Consider the following 18,964-nt stretch of genomic DNA (forward strand, 5'->3'; position numbering starts at 1 on the left):
CACAGTACAGGACACCCGAGTGCTGTAGCATGTAGTGCTTAAAAATGGTTGGTCCTCGGTTGCAACACTCACTACCGAGTTCCAAACGGCCTCTGGAAGCAATGTCAGCACACAAACAGTTCGTCATGAGATTCATGAAATGGGTTTTCATGGCCGAGTAACCGAACACAAGCCTAAGATTACTATACGCAATGCCAAGCGTCGGCTGGACTGGTGTTAAGCTTGCCACCATTGGACTCTGGATCAGTGGAAACATGTTCTCTGGAGTGATGAATCACGCTTCACCATCTGGCATTCCAACGGACGAATCTGGGTTTGGCAAATGCCAGGCGAAAGATACCTGCCCGAATGCATAGTGCCGACTGTAAAGTTTGGTGAAGAAGGAATAATGATCTGGTGCTGTTTTTCATGGTTCGGGCTAGGCCCCTTAGTTCCAGTTAAGGGAAATCTTAACGCTACAGCATACAATGACATTCTAGATGATTCTGTTCTTCCAACATTGTGGCAACAGTTTGGGGAAAGCCTTTTCCTGTTTCAGCCTGATAATGCCCCCGTGCACAAAGTGAGGTCCATACAGAAACGGTTTGTCAAGATCGGTGTAGAATATCTTGACTGGCCTGCACAGAGCCCTGACCTCAACCCCAAAGTTTGGGATGAATTAGAATGCCGACTGCGGGCCTGATCGCTCAACATCAGTGCCCGACCTCATTAATGCTCTTGCGGCTGAATGGAAGCACGTCCCTGCAGCAATGTTCCAACATCTAGTGGAAAGCCTTCCCAGAAGAGCGGAGGCTGTTATAGTAGCAAAGGGTTGGCCAACTCCATATTAATGCCCATGAATTTGGAATGAGACATTCGACGAGCAGGTGTCCACATTCTTTTGCCCATATAGAGTAGATAGATACAGTATGGCATAGATTGTTTGGGTTATGCAACTTGGTTTGTGGGAAGAGAAATACAGCTTTTAGGAGTGTGAACTTAGAGACAAAGACATTTTACTGACTTTACTATTGGCTATAGATGTACAAGCAGTTGCAAACAACTCGCCATTTGAATACACGAAAATAGACTACAAATTGGTTGGTGGTCGTTGGCACTGCCAGTGGTGCTGAAGGGGTGTCCTTAATCCACACCTATGCCCATGCCTCTTAAGGTGCCAAAAGTGAAGGCTACCATTTTCTGTTAGTCTTAGATAATACTCCTATACACCCATCCATCTGCCCCTGTCCATCCTAAAAGCCACCCATATCCTGTGTGCGTGCATGCGTGTGTGTCTTCAAGCGCTCACTCCTCCGCCTCTTTTCCTCAACCCCTCCTCTTGACAGACCGCAGCCCGTTAGATCTGACTAGAGTGCGTTGTTCATTGTCCATTAACCGGACAGCTTCCACCCTCACACGGATACACAACCATTTCTTCTCCCTCATCGCCTTTCCCGTCAGTTACCATGGCGAGCACAGTATCAGGTAAGAGTCGGGGAAAAGCGTTGTTATTTCAAGCAAAGTCGGCTGCGTTACTGTAGATTTGGTGATGTCTCGAGGTGCGACCTGTCTGACTAGTAGCAACCCATGTGGATGCACTCACTTCATGTTACAGACGAGGCTACCATATAGAGTCACCTAGCCTACCTATCGACTAAACATTAGGCTAGATTACGCTAAATATACACTCAAACAGTGAAGCCTTTGATGGAATATTTCAAACGTTGTATAAACGACAGTCTTTGTGATATTGACGAAAGGTTACTGGTCCTGATGCAGATGAGACCACTCCTTTTGTCACAATGTCGCTTAGCGCGAGTTATGTTTTACTGCACAACTTGCGTCATTTCAAATAATGTAAGATCCCCAATATGACATACAGTAAGCAATTTCTGATCAATATTAATTTGAGGAAATTAATAGACTTTGATGGATGCATCCCATGGGCACCAATCAAAGCTCAAAACTAAAATGTTTATCCAGTTAAATTTTAAAGAGTAAGCAAAGGAGTCATAGATAATAAAAACGTGCAATGATATAGATTTGGCCAATTGTGGCAATACAATTGCTGAATAGGCTACTGATGTGGGGAGGTAACATTTTGGTCATCGGTTTTCTTGCTTGCAACTTACTCAAAAATGAGTGTAAATGTTCATCCAAAGTTTGAACATGTCTTATTATGATTGTATTGTGTGTGTGTGTGTGTGTGTGTGAGAGAGAGAGAGATTTAATTATATAAAGGATTATCTTCTTCAGAAGGATAAATCACTAGGAGACAGCTATGCAACAAATGACAAGTAATTCATCAAATGTATAGATTAGCTGGTATTGCTATTATACATATACCAACATTATTGTAGTAACCCAAACAAACTGTCCTCTAAAGGACACACAGGAGAAGTCGCAGGGTTTTCATAGAACAAAACAGGAACCAAACCACTACATCTTTAGTCTTCAGCAGTAATATTGGTTAACCACACACACACACACACACACTAGATAAACAAAGAAAACATTTCTTACATTCTTAAATGGTTTGAAATCTGGATGGTTTATGTCTATGTCATGTAAAAGGTTGTCAGGTGTGTTGTGCCTGGCCTAGTCCTAATTAGCCAATGTCACATGTGTATTGACTGCAGACCGACACCAGACATTAGCCACTAGGGCCAGCAGTAGCACCCTGCTCACTAGAGCTCAGCTGGTACACAGAGAGAGAGAAAGATTGGAGAGCGAGAAGCCTCTAAGGCCTCCACCCTAGTCAGTGGGGAGAGAGAGAGAGAGAACTGGAGCTAATATAAAAAGCCTCAAGGAAAGACACCTGGACACCAGTGTGACATCAACATTCTGCAGCTTAAACACTTTGTCACCCCTCTTCCTGGTAGAGCTGGCCTATATCGTGTGTGTGTGTGTGTCTTGCTGTGGATCAATAGCTCAGTGCTGAGCAGTAGCGGCCACACCCTTAGCGACAGAGAATCAGGGGGGTATACAACAGCAGTCCATGTGTTCAGTTGTATTACAGGAATACAGGTTATTTTTTCTGTACAGTGTATTATCTTATAATAATAAAAAATTTGCTCCTCAGCTCCTCAGCTAAACACATGCTTTATGCCCATTTTTCACTGAAAGCCTACTATAAAGATGATACTCTCAAATGCAGTACTTAATGTATATACATTTGTACAATGGTTTTACTGTTGCACTTTTGGTGGACAGATAGAGATAATGCACATTAAAACCTAACCCAAGACTAGCTAGAGTCAGTCCTTATTTGTTGTCTCTGCCATTGTCTCTGTCCGGCTGGAAGAGAATTGAGCGAATCAAAAGAGGGAGGAACAAGCTCGCAGTTCCTGTCAAAATTTAACTGCTTTGACCGTTGCGCTCTGTTCCAATCAATGGCCCAATTCCATTCTGATTATTCACCCCCTTCCCTTCTGTCCTGGTTGATTCTCCTTCGGGGATCTAAAAGTATCAAATAGGGTTAAGCAATATAGCCGACTAGCTGGCCTATGTGGAGCTATAATCATATGTTTGCTTACACCCAACATAATCTGCCTATCCAGAAAGTTTGAGATCTATAACAAAGGGATACATAATGTTGATGGGAAGGCAACAAGGTATTTTATTGGAACCTTCCCTTGGAATGTTTGGGGGAGGTATCACAGCTTGTGTATCTGTATCTGTTTCTTAAATGGTCTCGAAAGTAGGTGAACCCCCTATGGTGTTCTTTGCTTCTGGGTGTTCTGTGTCTGCTGGGTTCCCACCAGTGGTATGTCGTTACATGCTAGCTCTTTTTTGATCAAAGTCTGTTCTTTTGAAGTTGTACCTAGTCTCCTGTGAGGAGTGACTGAAAAGAGAGACTGGAAAGAAATATTGTGTAGCCGTGAATAGATCAAGACAAGAAAGGCAAGTGTTTACAAAGAAGAGAGAGAAACTATAGTAGGATGGAGAGATCTGGAAATAGAGTGATAAACAAATCTGCAGAGGCTGCCAGGGTAACAAGAGCTTAAGGTAAGGAGAGAGAGAGAGAGAGAGAGAGAGAGAGAGAGAGAGAGAGAGAGGAGAGGGAGAGAGGGAGGAGGGGTGCTGCTGAGCCAAAGGAGAAATCATATTAAGGTTTCAACTGGAAGCATGCACATGAAATATGTGAGGGCCTCAAACTACTTAATTTCCCAAGCGACACCGAGTTAGTCAGGCAGTGTTATTGGAGGAGATACTATTCTATTACTGTAGAAGGGGGGCTTTTGACACAGTATTTTGTGGATTGGGAATATTTTGTGTTTTTTTTTGTGTGGATTGGGCATATAGTGAAATAAATAGGATTTAATAGGATTTCCTGAAATTGTGTCACTAAAAGTCTGATTTAGTTTTCTCCTAGGTTACAGTGAAATTGGTTGATTAATCCAATCGTTTATGCATCATAGACTTATTTTGTGTGATCGTGTGTGTGTGTGTGTGTGTGTGTGTGTGTGTGTGTGCGCGCGCGTGTGTGTGATTGGGGGGGCTCATGTAATAGATCATAGAGCATTGACTTTTTTGCTTCCATTGAACCCCTTCATGGAGCTGTTGGAATAAGCGCCACACTCCATAGACATATTCAGCACCTTGGTAAATATCAGCAGTTCCTTACTTTCTCTGATGAACCTACCTTTCCTACTGAGGCACTTAGGGCTCTGGCACTCTCAGCCTCTGCAACGTCAGCCATGTTATGGGGGTCTAAGGGTTTGTTGGCTCTCCACTGTAGGAGTAGACTGATGGTTTTTGGGGGGTCCACAGGGATGATTATTTAGAAGAAAACCAAGCAAGGATACCTTTAAAAAAAAAAGAGCATTTGAATAATTTACAATGTACGCCCACCAGCATGGAAGACCGTGTGTGTGCACAGCAGGAGGGAGGCTTGCGTGTGTGTGTGCATACTATATGTGCGTGCGTTAAAGGTGTGTGTTAGGTGTGCGTATACTGATGTGTGTGTATATGTAGTTTTAGCTTTGTGTGTCTGTGCGGTGTGCATGTATCTGTGTGAGGCTTTAGCTGTGTGTGTGTGTATATCTGTGTGATGTGCGCGCGCACGCAAATGGATGGAGGAAGAGGAGGATGGAAGTTGACATCACTCCTCAATAATTCAGCACATGACCAGGCAAAAAACAGCCACTGAGATTACCCTAGCGACCCAGCCTCGTTGTCGAAAATGTGCCTTCTCTTTAAAGGTCCAATGCAGTCATTTTCTTCTCAATATCAAATCATTTTTAGGTCACAATTAAGTACCTTACTGTGATTGTTTAAAATGAAAATGGTAAAAAAAATATATAAAAAAATATTCTTAGCAAAATGCAATTTCTCAAGCAAGAATTTTGCTGGAACTGTCCGTCCGGGAGTTGTCTGAGAGAGGGGCCTAATTGGAGAAGCCTAATGGGAGGTATATGTAACCTGAAAATGAGCTGTTATTGGGAGACAGGAGGGCAAACTATCTTTCTTATTGGTCTATTAACCAGGCATTCTAAAAATCCCACCCTGCCAAACAAGCAAAAATGTAATGTGGTCTTTTCAAACAGCACTTACACTAAAAGTGCATTATCATAATTTTCACAATTTCACAGTATCATTCGAACTTTATAGTGTAGAAATATATATAAAACACGAAAAATCACATTTTTGAGTGCTCTGCCCCTTTAAGAGTGCATCGTAAAGGTGTGTGTAGCAGCCACAATCCTCTGCTGTTTCCTGGCATGATTCAAGAAGCAACTCAGCCCCTGCGTTCTATAAGGAGTAGGATGAAGTTTCCCCTAGACACTGGTCTGGGGTTTGTTTTGCATTTCCTCTACTAATGCACAAGGCTAGCATTTGGGGAGGGCAAACTGATCCTAGACCTTTACAGTGCAACTTTAAACTTTAAAGGGAGGATGGAGGCTTCCTGCTGTGAATAAGATGTCTGCTGCTCAATGCAGGACGCAGTTTTCTTCCTGAATAGAACTGCCAAGTAAAATATGTCTGGGGGCACTTGCACCTGCAGACCCTTTTCCTTCTCTCTCTCCATTTTTTTATTTATACAGTCAGTTTCACAATGGGGGTAAACACAATACAATAGATACAAAATACATCAAATGTACAGTTGCTCTAAGGTACTGCACACTGTCTTTGAGATGACATTGGATGAATGTTTACAAAATATTCACAGAACATAGCAATTTATGCAATGAGAGCAGGGATGACAGCAAAGGTATAACACATAATCTTTCCCTTTTCAGATTTGACAATGCTCTGACCCGTCTCGCTTTGCCATTTACACTGTAAATGTTACACAATTTAATGAGCATTGGAAAAAGTTGCGCAGTTGCTGACTCTCACATTTGGATAATATTTCTATCCTGCACATATTCTATATTCGGGCTTAAGCCCTTTCAGCATCACGGTGCTGTCCACCTACACACATACATTAGAGACACATGCTTAATTATCTCTTGCATTGAAATCCATCACACCCAGTTGTAATTAGTAGAGATCTGAGACAAATCAGATTCGTAGCAGATCTCTGCAAATGTGGAAGCAGTGTTTAACATGGCAGGAAGCCCATCAGTATGATTTATGGATCTGATCATCTGCGACACTGTGTTACACGACTGCGATGGAAAGGGGCCTTACATGGGTTTGCAAGGCTAACATAACTGAAACATTAACGGCACTTTGAAAAATGTTTAAATAAAGGATCCTTTTTTTTTTTTACTCCAGGGTGCGTGCTGTGCCCACTTTCCTCATGTACCCATGAGAGTTAGAGCAGGTCGGTATATCTGCTCCAACAATGAGGGCCACAGCCTGCTTATCTATTCAGCAGCAGCAAGCCACCTTAAAAGGCATTGATCTTTAAGAGGAAGTAGTATTTCTGGGGGCTAATCGTCTAGACATGCTCAGGCTCCTGCCTCATTAGCATTAAAGGAAGACTGACTTCAGACAGGACCAACACACAGGCAGTCATGGGGCGTGTCCCAATTATCTCTCCTTGCTCTTAGGGGTAAACGTACCCCAGGTTTTGAACCACTGGTGTGAAATACTACAGAAGATGGTGTCTTTCATATACAATATTTAGGTTGGCATGAGTTTCTTAAAGCACCACAACTGAGCAGTACTTTGAGACAGGTGCTGGTGAATTCACTCCAATGGCTCACACACCCTGCCAAGCATAAAACAAGTCACACTGCAGAATGCACACCACTGAACACAGACTGCGGAGCACACGCTACTTACGTAACCCGTACTTGTTCAGTGGTTGCATTCAGTGGCATGGTTCCTACTGGGGCTAGGGAGGGACCATGTGAAAACTTAGGGGTTGAGGGGGCGGGGGTACTGCTTTGGATGAGATTAATATTACATGTTAAGTCTCTGTGCTGCTGTGGAGCAGTGACAGGAAGGGGAACATACTCAGCTGTAAAGTACAGTATCTTCATCATCAGAAGAGAAGGTGGCGTAGTCACACAATAAGGCAATTCAAATGGTGAAAGGTCACCAGTCTTCTATTAGTTGATTTGATTGATAGTTAGTGGATATTTCCATACTAGGTTGCACTCCCATATTAGTGGGTCTTTCCCTGTGTTTGGTGTGCTACGGAGAGTGCAGGTGATCTTTTCCTTTTAATATGTGAAAGGAAAAACTGTCATACTTTCCTTGAAGTGGCTTCTGATGAGGTGTTACTATACATTGCATTATAAACATTCATATAACACCTTAAAGATGAACGGGATAATAAAACTACAGGAGAGGCCTCTTAGCTGTGATATATTCACAACATATCACGGCCTCTATACCTGTTTGCTTTGTTATACAGTTTCATAATGTTGACTGCATGTATAAGGTGTTGTGAATGTCCATATGGCAAAATAACACTTCATAAGAAGCTACATTAAGTAAAGTGTTAACAAACCTTCTACCTCAATGGTATTAAAACCATTCAGCCCCAGTTCACTCCCCAAAACCTGACTACAGTACATCCTGGCACTTGGCTAATCCCTTCATGTGTCCTATCAGCGACCTCCAGACAAACCCTGCCTTCAGCCTAGAAATCGTAAATGAAATTCCCCTGACAAACAAGCCTAAAAGCTACATGTCCCCCATATTGCTGATCATATCTTAGACCACAGATAATGAGAACACTGACCTTTAACAAACACAATAGTAATTAGACCTGTATTGATTAAGTGTAACTGTGATCTGTAGGCTGCGTCTTCTCCCTCGCCTCTGCTGACTGATCTGGGTGTGAACCTTAGACAGAGCTTCATTACCCAGAGGGACAGAATGCTAAACAGTTGCTTTGTGTCACAGCTATTTTTATTTTTATTTTTTTGGAATAGTAATCTATAACGAAAGTCCCTCGCTGTTTCAGTCTGTTTTTTTTCTCTCCGTTTGGTGCCTCATGAACACAACCCAACCCAATACTGTCTATTATCAGAGCTAGCCATCTTAAGCTTTGGTGGGTTAACTTTGGGCTTGGTCTTACCAGAGTTATTGACAGGGCTGGACTACCGCATTTGGGGTCCTGGGGAACTGACCTTCAGCACCGCAAAAAATGTTGCAGTTTTATAATGCTCTTGTACACATTTTGTCTTGAGGCAAAGAGAAAAGGTTGCAGTTTAAAAGCCAATTTTCTGCAATTCTATACTTTTTGCCATGGGTCAGAGAGAAACATTTGCTGTTTTATAGCTCATCTCATGCTATTGTTCACATTTTGTCATGAGGCTGAGAGAAAATGTTTCAGTTTCAAGCTAATTTCCTGCTATTCTATACAGTGCATTCGGAACATATTCAGACCCCTTGACTTTTTCTATATTTTGTTATGTTACAGCCTTATTCTAAAGTGGATACACTTTTCCCTCATCTATCTACAAATAGTATCCCATAATGACAAAGTGAAAACAGGTTTGTAGAAATGTTTACTAAAAATGAAATACCTTATTTACCTAAGTTTTCAGACCCTTTGCTATGATACTTGAAATTGAGCTCAGGAGCATCCTGTTTCCATTGATCACATTGAGATGTTTCTACAACTTGTTTGGAGTCCACCTGTGGTAAATTCAATTGATTGGACATGATTTGGAAAGGCACACACCTGTCTATATAAGGTCCCACAGTTGACAGTGCATGTTAGAGCAAAAACCAAGCCATGAACCAAGCCATGAAGTTGAAGGAATTGTCTGTAGAGCGACAAAGCCAGAACTGTGTCGAGGCACAGATCTGGGGAAGGATACTGTAGTATCTTAGAATGCTTCTTAGATTCATGACACCGGACACGTAAGTACGTTTTAGTATTTAATTTGAACCTAGAATAACATTTTAGGAATGCACTTGGCGTAAGCTACCTGAGACTTTTTCCGAGCACGGTTATGTGGACAGTCAATACTGCCTTCTTTTGGTAAACATAATTTAACTCTATCCTTATTACCAAGCGTCACGTCTGGAGGAAACCTGGCACCATCCCTACGGTGAAGCATGGTGGTGGCAGCATCATACTGTGGTGATGTTTTCATCCTTGATGAAAACCTGCTCCAGAGCACTCAGGACCTCCGACTGGGGCGAAGGTTGACCTTGCAACAGGACAACGACGCTAAGCACACAGCCAAGACAATGCAGGAGTGGCTTCGGGACAAGTCTCTGAATGTCCTTGAGTGGCCCAGCCAGAGCCTGGATTTGTTTTGAACCCGATCTAACATCTCTGGAGAGACCTGAAAATAGCTGTGCAGCAACGCGCCCCATCCAACCTGACAGAGCTCGAAAGGATATGCAGAGAAGTATGGGAGAAACTCCAGATATACTGGTGTGCCAAGCTTGTAGCGTCATACCCAAGACTCAAAGCTGTAATCGCTGCCAAAGGTGCTTCAACAAAGTACTGAGTAAATTGTCTGAACTTATGTAGATATGATATTTCAGTTTTTTATTTGTAATACATTTGCAAAAACATTTCTAAAAACCTTATGGAGTATTGCGTGTAGATTGATGAGGAAAACAAACAATTTTATACATTTTATCAAAAGCCTGTAACGTAACAAAATGTGGAAAAAGTCAACGGTCTGAATACTTTCCGAATGCACAATTTTGCATTGAGGCTGAGACAGAATTTTGCCCTTTTAAAGCAAATGTCCAGCTATTCTACACATTTTGCTATCATATGCTACCTGGGGGGAGACGACACACGTATCCCTGCGTGTCCGTTCGGTAATCCGACCCTGGTTATTGGATTTGCATAACCATGCATAGTGGTAAAAGTAGATTAGAAGTATCTCTAGCATTGAAATTACAGTATGGGTAGCACCAGGCACACTCATTCTCTCTCTCTCTCTCTCTCTCTCTCTCTCACACACACACCCACCCACATGACTCTGCCAAAGTGCTGAAATTTAAAAACTAGTCCAGTTGGCAGGTAATGCAATAGTCTCTAACTCAATCTGATGTGAAAGTGCCATTACTGCACTCTCACGTTTTTATAGCAGACACACCTTCAATCTCATCCCAGCTGCACTGTATACAGCCTTGTAATAAATACTAGCCTTCTTAACAACATTTCCTCCTAAAAACCTGGGGCCATGGTTGCCATGGTCACAAAGGAATATGGCAAATAAATATATAAAAATAGGACGATTATTTTACCCTGTATATCATTGGAATATCTTACCATGTCTCATTGTTTCTTTGTTCCTTAAAGCCTACACAGAGAAGATCAAGGAAATGTCCATGATGTCTCTCATCTGCTCCTGCCTATACCCCCAGACATCATACCCCACCACCAACTACCAATTTGGAGGTCAGCCCAAAGTGTGCTTTGTTTTTTAATGTGTATTGTATTAATGTAATGTATTTTGGCTTTAAATTCGTTCTTAGTCTCAAAACACTTTACATTGTATGGCCGGTAATTCATCCTATCTACCACCAATGTGTAGCATCCACCCATCTAGGGTAATGTACAACAGCCATTTTGTGTCTTATTTGTCTTGTCTCTCTCAATAGACCTGGAGGTGAAGCCCATCAACAAGCGACTGTCGGGCCAGTCCTTTGAGGTGATCCTGAAGTCCCCCACCGACCTGTCCCCGGACAGGCCTAGTCCCCTTGCCTCTCCCCCCGCCCTGACCTCGCCCCCCAAGAGGGACATCTCCCTGGATGAGCTGCAGGGGAGGCTGGAGGCCGCTGAGGAGAGGAGGAAGGTAAGACAAGAGGATGGAGGGAAAGGAGGGAGGGAGTAAGAAAAGGGAGGATAGGGAGAGAGTAAGAAGTTCAATGAGGTTGCTGAGGACAGGCGGAAGGTAAGAGATGGGAACAGAGGGGAAGGTGAGTGCAAGAGAAGGAAGTGAGGGCGGGGGGGTGAGGAGGGAAAAAGCATTTCAGGTTCATGGATGTTGTTGAGGAGAGTAGGATGGTAAGAGAGGATGACAGATGCAAGTGTATGAAGGAAGGCAGGGAGGAGGGGAGAGAAACATGTGAAGTATGTTAATTTAGTTTGCTGAGAGGTATGTTTTGGGTATTTTATTAGGATCCCCATTAGCTGTTGCAAAAGCAGCAGCTACTCTTCCTGTGGTCCACACAAAATATGAAACATAATACAGAAGGTCAATAGACAAGAACAGCTCAAGGCAGAACTATATACATGTTTAAGGTAAGAGAAGAGAAGGGAAGGCAAGGCAAGGAAGACAGAGGGAGAGAAAGGAGGGACGAAAAGGAGGAGGAGAGACAAAAAGCTGGTGAGGTAAAGGGCTATTGACTTTGCTGAGGAGAGACAGAAGAAGAGACGTAAACAGGAGATTAAGTGAAATGAGGAAAAGATCATCACTCAATGGGGAGAAGGAGGTGAAGAAGGAAAGATAAATGAGATGGGGAAACAAATACCAGTCTCTCTAGACATCCAGGCTCTCTACTGAAATGCCAGAGCTGTCACACATGAATGAGCATGGTTGTGTTCATTAGGCAACAAATGGAAGAAAAATTACCTGGACTTGTCCAATAAGAAATACCTATTGTCTTTTTCCATTGCTAAACTTTTCAAAACGTTTTCTGTCGCATGCCCTAATGAACACAACCTTGAAAAAGAGACTGATATCTGACATTTCATGAAAACATAAATAACTAGCAACCCATCGCTTCATTATCCTAGTTCAGTTAGGGGGATTTCCTGGGTTTTCTGTGAGCCTTTTTCTACCTTGCATTTCCACTTAAATAGAAAAACTGATGACTAATTATCGTTGTTGGGTGAGAACTGCTTCAATGCTTAATCGCTGCGTATCAGACAGACCCAGCCAGACCTGTCACTAGGTTCCCTGAGGGAAAGAAAAGTAATGAATGGGGAGAGCCTGTCATCGCTGCTGGAATATACCGTAGGGAGGAGGGAAATGTGTATGTGGAAGTCTGGGGGCGAGACAAGCAGTTAATACAGAAATCCAAATTGGAGTTGCAAAATCTGGTTGAATGCTTTGACAAGAAATGATCAGGCTACTCAGTAGCATTTTGATTCAATTCCCTGATATTGGGGAAATTATTTTATCATCAGTCTTTCCTACAACATAATAGGAACTGGATATTTTAACAGCAAACAAACACTTTAGCATAGGGATAGCAATTGGTTATGGTTAGGGTCAAGGTTATGTTAAGGGACAAGGGTTAGGTTAATTTAAGTGAGGTTAGGGTTACGGAAAATCATAAAAGTTAGCATTGGGTTAGCATACTACTGCCGTACACTGACATTCATTTTCAGTAAATATACACTGCTAACAAAATCTGTGCATGAAAAGAGTGCACTTTTTCTCTCTGCTCCCTAGTCCCAGGAGGCTCAGGTGCTGAGGCATTTGGCTGAGCGGAGGGAGCATGAGAAGGAGGTGCTGCACAAGGCCATGGAAGAGAACAACAACTTCAGCAAGATGGCGGAAGAGAAGCTCAACTCCAAAATGGAGGCGAAGAAAGCGAACCGGGAGGCATACCTGAACTCACTGAAGCAGCGGCTCCGTGAGAAGGTGAGGCCCTGTTTTGTTTTCTCTCCTCTCTCTCTCTCTATTTCGAAGTCTTGGTCAGAGAAATAAAGATCTATGCTCAGAACAGAACTAGCTAAGTACTCTGACATATTTCTAGACTGTAGACTACATAACCTGTCACCTGTGTCTTGACAGATTTCTCTTTGTGGTGTTAATGGTTTTTCCTAGGAGATGCATGCAGCCGAAGTGCGCCGGAACAAGGAGCTGCAAGCAGACCTTTCTGGATAAGAAGGCTTTACTGAAAGGAATTCCCATTTCCCAGCTTATGTGAAGTGTGTTTTTAGCGAGGAATTTGTGTGTCAAAAATCATAATTCTGCTCTACATCCTGCAATCTCATCTGTCATTCAATAGGGAACAAGTTTACCTGCAAGATATCACAACTGTCATAGCTCTTCATCTCTCTACACATCCCTACAGTATGACATTTTTTTCTCACTAAAACATCAACACCACCAGCATTTCAAACAGTAGATATTAACATTTCTAAATGGTTGGAATACATTCTAATGGCTGGAATTTCAAATGTACTGCGCACGCCCACACACACATGCACAGACACAAACATACATACAATTCACACACATATAAACTCAAACACTGACATGCATCGCTTTTTACATAAATGGCATGGATTGTTGAAGGGGAGTCTGTCTTGATCTAATTGTGTATTAGACTAATAAAATGTGAGTGTACTGGATGTTGTCAATGTTCTTTTGGGTGTAAGACATAAGTACTGAAAGGTAACTAGCCCTCTCCCCTAAGAACAATGTCTTATTGCTGACACAAAAAAAGCTACGTTTGGAAAGAAATTGTTATGTGGATGAAGGACATGCTTAGGCAAATAAACTATAAAGGGAAATAAACTATAAAATGTTGTTTTTAGAAATAAAAGATTAGGCTACAGTTTATTAAAATCAATTTAATCAGTTTTTTTACAAATTCTTTAGTTATTTCAAATAATATGCAGGGAAATGGTTTTGCACATGTCACTTTAATTACTTTTTGATGTAAAGTCCAACTCACCTGCACATTAATTTTCATTATGTAATCCATTATGTACAATTGCACTAAATATGTTTGGAATAATGCAATATTTTAAATCACAGCAGTCTTTAAAATTACATTCAGGAGCAAAACGTTTTCAATAGTTGTTTTTAATTAATAAAAACAATAATTCATTGGAATATAATATTGGAATGGAATATAAATAATAACATTAGAATATCAAATGTAATAACAATACCTTAATTAACTCAGTGTAACATTGATGTGGCAACTCTCTTATGCTTCTAATTTGTAGGTCACAAATAAAGCTATCCCTAGGCAAATTGGAGCACAACTCATGGGCCCACCTTCTGCACTGCTCACACCTAATCCAGCCCCCACCTGTGACTGAGAACGGGGAGAGATGCCAATTGAAAATCTCTCTCTTAAAAATGTAGATAGCTATCTAGCTATTTGACATAAAATGCTGTGTAAAATAGCTAAAAGGCTATAAAGTTAAATTAACTGTAAAGTTATCAGTCACTAGTTGAAACATTTACAACTGAAATTAAGTTACGTTAAGGTTGCTAGCTAGTATTCCTAGCAGCTTATGCTAACTAGCTAACTGGCTAGCATTTACTTCTTGTGAAGTTGCTAGTTAGTAAATTAGCATAAACGAGTGCTAACTGAGATAGTCATTGTCTAAATGACTAAATGTCTAAATGATAGGTAGAAAAACATTCATAACCATAAAGGGGTAACTAGCCCCTTGGGGCAAGTTGCCCCCAACACACTCATCCAACATAAAACCAGTTATCTAAATGTTTCTCTTTAAACAAGTGGATTATTTATCTTAAGGCTTTCCTACTTGTATATTTAAATATATATATATAGATCTACCTTCACTGGAATATATCTACAACTTTTTTAAATGTATGTTTTTGTGAATTTACAGGGGAGGGCAGTTACCCTAGGGAGCTAGTTTCCCCCTATTACCCTATTCTATCCACATGACCCGCTAGTAGAATAACTTTAATGCAGCTGAAAGTCTATTATAGCCACACAAAAAAAAGAAGCTAGGTTTCCATCCAATATTGTGTTATATAGCAAGTGTCCACACTCTGGTGTGTCCCCACTCTGGTACCGGCAAGTGCGCTCTAGACAACAGCGTTATCTGTGCACTGTTGGCCAACCGCTAGAGCACACATAGCCTATAGTCCATAATGAGATTATAATATGCATGTTTATGCATATTATAATGCATAAACATTATAATCTGTCCCTGACATTTTTCAAACGGCAATCAAGCATTGATTATCATGTCACCAGAATAAGACCCTAGATATTTAATGGAAAGGAGCACCAAGCTCATCCCCTTGCACTTTCACCACCCTGTGGGAAAGGAGAATCAAGCTCATCCCCTTGCACTTTCACCACCCTGTGGGAAAGGAGAATCAAGCTCATCCCCTTGCACTTTCACCACCCTGTGGGACAGGAGAATCAAGCTCATCTCCTTGTACTTTCACCACCCTGTGGGACAGGAGAATCAAGCTCATCCCCTTGTACTCCCCCCCAGATTTATTCAATCTGTACTTTAATAAACTCATCCCTTGCATGCTTTCCTTGCACCACCCTGTGGGAAAGGAGAATCAAGCTCATCCTTGTCTTTCAGTGGGAGGACCACACAAAATGTCATCCCCTTGTACTTTCACCACCCTGTGACTTTACTTCTATATGATGGTTAATTATATCAATATTTGCGCATAAGCATTTCTCTTAGAATTCATTTACTGGCACAAAAAAAATCTAATTTTGTCTAGCATATTTTGTTTAATCAACATTTGGAAAGTTCCGTTTCTATCAGGCCTGTAAGGACATGTTTTATCCGACATGTACTTTCCTCACATAAAACGTTTGGATGTAAACCTAGTGACCTTCTGTCACCCCCAGATGAATAGGAGAAACCTATTTATAGTTATAATTTGTGGTTAGTTATCAATATCTTTGCTGTCACATTCTCAACATTTAGTCTTTGTTATCAATTTGGTGCTAAATTTGGCATAAACATGCAGTCAGGCATGCCACAATACATGCCATAATGGTGGGAGGAAAAACAGATCAAATCAAATTTTATTTGTCACATGCTTCTTAATAAGGATCGGACCATTTCTTTAAATTTTCATGTACAATTACATAACCAAATCTAACTGCCTGTAGCTCAGGACCTGAAGCAAGGATATGCATATTCTTGATACCATTTGAAAGGAAACTATTTGAAGTTTGTGGAAATGTGAAATTAATGTCGGATAATATGACACATTAGATCTGGTAAATGATAATACAAACCAAAAAACATGTGTTTTCTTTCTTTCCAGAGACAGTAGGGGTTCAAACTGTAGAACCAAGTTCCTACATTTGAATATAACATTTGATTTTATCAAACAAAACTACTCTATATTTTATCTCTGGGGCCATCAGGATGACAAATCAGAGCAAGATTACTGAATGTAAGTACATTATTTACCTTTAGAGGTGAATGTATCAAACCAGTTGCTGTGATGTGTTTTGTTGCTGTGCACTCTCCTCAAACAATAGCATGGTATTTTTTCACTGATTAACACAAATTTAAGCTTTATCTTCATATAAGACATGTCTACGTCCTGGAAAGTTGGCTGTTACTTACGTCATTCTAGTCACATTAGCGCACGTTAGTAACAACTGTCCCGGTTTAGGGACACCAATCCCATAGAGGAATAACAACAGGAATTGACTAACAGTAAAATGCTTACTTACGGGTCCTTTTCCAACCAATGCAGAATTAAAGATAGATATAGGCCTACCTAAAATAGAAATAGTGACACAAGGAATAAATACACACTGAATAACAATTCCATGATGATTTCATGGGATCCATAATTTCCTATCCATAATGATACATTGTTCATGTTCCTTTCACATGCAGTGCATTCGGAAAGTAGTCAGACCCCTTGATTATTTGATCTTACAGCCTAATTCTAAAATGTATTAAATAGTTTTTTCCCCCTAATCAGTCTACACACACCCCCATAATGACAAGGCAAAAACAGATTTTTTAACATTTTTGGTAATTTATTATAAAAATGAAATATCACAAGTTTTCAGACCCTTTACTCTGTACTTTGTTGAAGCACCTCTGGCAGCGATTACAGCCTTGAGTCTTCTTGGTTATGACACTACAAGCTTGGATCACCTGTGTTTTGGGAGTTTCTCCCATTCTTCTCTGCAGATCCTATCAAACTCCGTCAGGATGGATATGGAGCGTCGCTGCACAGCTATTTTCAGGTCTCTCCAGAGATGTTTGATCGGGTTCAAGTCCGGGCCCCTCAAGGACATTCAGAGACTTGTCCCAAAGCCACATCTTCATTGTCTTGGCTGTCTGCTTAGGGTTGTTGTCCTGTTGGATGGTGAATCTTTGCCCCAGTCTGAGGTCCTGAGTGCTCTGAAGAAGGCTTTCATCAAGGATCTCTCTGTGCTTTGCTCCGTTCATCTTTTGCTCGATCCTGACTAGTCTACCAGTTCCTGCCGCTGAAAAACATCCCCACAGCATGATGCTGCCACCACTATGCTTCACCGTAGGGATGGTGCCAGGTTTCCTCCAGACGTGACGCTTGGCATTCAGGCCAAAGAGTTCAATCTTGGTTTCAACAGACCAAAGAATCTTGTTTCTCATGGTCTGAGAGTCCTTTAGGTGTCTGTTGGCAAACTCCAATTGGGCTGTCATGTGCCTTTTACTGAGAAGTGGTTTCCGTCTAGCCACTCTACCATAAAGGCCTGATTGGTGGAGTGCTGCAGAGATGGTTGTCCTTCTGGAAGGTTCTCCCATCTCCACAGAGGAACTCTGTCAGAGTGACCATCGGGTTCTTGGTCACCTCCCTGACCAAGACCCTTCCCCCGATTGCTCAGTTTGGCCGGGCATCCAGCTCTAGGGAGAGTCTTGGTGGTTTCAAGCTTCTTCCATTTAAGAACGACGGAGGCCACTGTGTTCTTGCGGACCTTCAATGCTGCAGAATTTGTTTGGTAGGTACCCTTCCCCAGATCTGTGCCTTGACACAATCGTGTCTCGGAGCTCTACGGACAATTCCTTCAACCTCATGGCTTGGTTTTTACTCTGAAATGCACTGTCAACTGTGGGACCTTATATAGAAAGGTGCGTGCCTGTCTATATTTCTAAAACACTTTTTTTGCATTGTCATTATGGGGTATTGTGTGTAGATTGATGAGGGAAAAAAAGTGATTTAATACATTTTAGAATACGGCTGTAACCAGTGGTGGAAAAAGCACCCAAATGTCATACTTGAGTAAAAGTAAAGATACCTTAATAGAAAATTACTCAAGTAAAAGTGTAAGTCACCCAGTAAAATACTACTTGTGTAAAAGTCTAAAAGTTTTTGGTTTTAAATATACTTCAGTATCAAAAGTACAAGTATAAATAATTTAAAATAGCCTATATTAAGCAAACCAGACAGCACAATGTTCTTGTTTTTATTTAGTATAGCCAGGGGCACACTCCAACACTCAGACATAATTTACAAACTAAGCATTTGTGTTTAGTGAATCCACCAGATTAGAGGCGACCAGGGATGTTCTCTTGATAAGTGCATGAATTTAACAATTTCCTGTCCTGCTAGCAATTCAAAATACAATCAGTAATTTTGGGTGTCAGGGAAAATGTATGGAGTAAAAAGTACATTATTTTCTTTAGGAATATAGTGAAGTAAAAGTTGTCAAATATAAATAGTGAAGTAAAGATATCCCAAAAAAACGAATTAAGTAGTACTTTAAAGTATTTTTAATGAAACACTTTACACCACTGACTGTAACATAACAAAATGTGGAAAAAGTCAAGGGGTCTGAATACTTTCCGAATGCACTGTAAGCCAACAATACAGAGGAGTAATGTGTCTACACATTATGCATTGTATTTTATTTATTTTATGGACTAGGTTACTCGACAGGCCAGCAGCACCCA

General features: G+C 41.2%; 1 protein-coding gene across 1 annotated transcript; it reads left to right on the plus strand.

The window, feature by feature from the left end:
- The first annotated feature begins 1,301 nt into the window (after positions 1-1,301).
- Positions 1,302-13,669, plus strand: LOC115132796 (stathmin-3-like). Its single transcript, XM_029665536.2, has 5 exons — positions 1,302-1,464; positions 10,661-10,759; positions 10,963-11,156; positions 12,762-12,953; positions 13,140-13,669. The coding sequence occupies exons 1-5, from the start codon at positions 1,446-1,448 to the stop codon at positions 13,197-13,199; spliced, it is 564 nt and encodes a 187-aa protein (XP_029521396.1). The 5' UTR covers positions 1,302-1,445; the 3' UTR covers positions 13,200-13,669.
- The last annotated feature ends 5,295 nt before the right edge of the window (positions 13,670-18,964 follow it).

The sequence above is a fragment of the Oncorhynchus nerka genome, linkage group LG7, assembly GCF_034236695.1.
Source record: "Oncorhynchus nerka isolate Pitt River linkage group LG7, Oner_Uvic_2.0, whole genome shotgun sequence".
Lineage (NCBI taxonomy): Eukaryota > Metazoa > Chordata > Actinopteri > Salmoniformes > Salmonidae > Oncorhynchus > Oncorhynchus nerka.

Coding starts and splice junctions, on each gene's coding strand:
- LOC115132796 (XM_029665536.2), top strand. Junction 11,157..12,761: donor CCGCTGAGGAGAGGAGGAAG/GTAAGACAAGAG, acceptor TCTGCTCCCTAG/TCCCAGGAGGCTCAGGTGCT. Junction 12,954..13,139: donor AGCAGCGGCTCCGTGAGAAG/GTGAGGCCCTGT, acceptor GGTTTTTCCTAG/GAGATGCATGCAGCCGAAGT.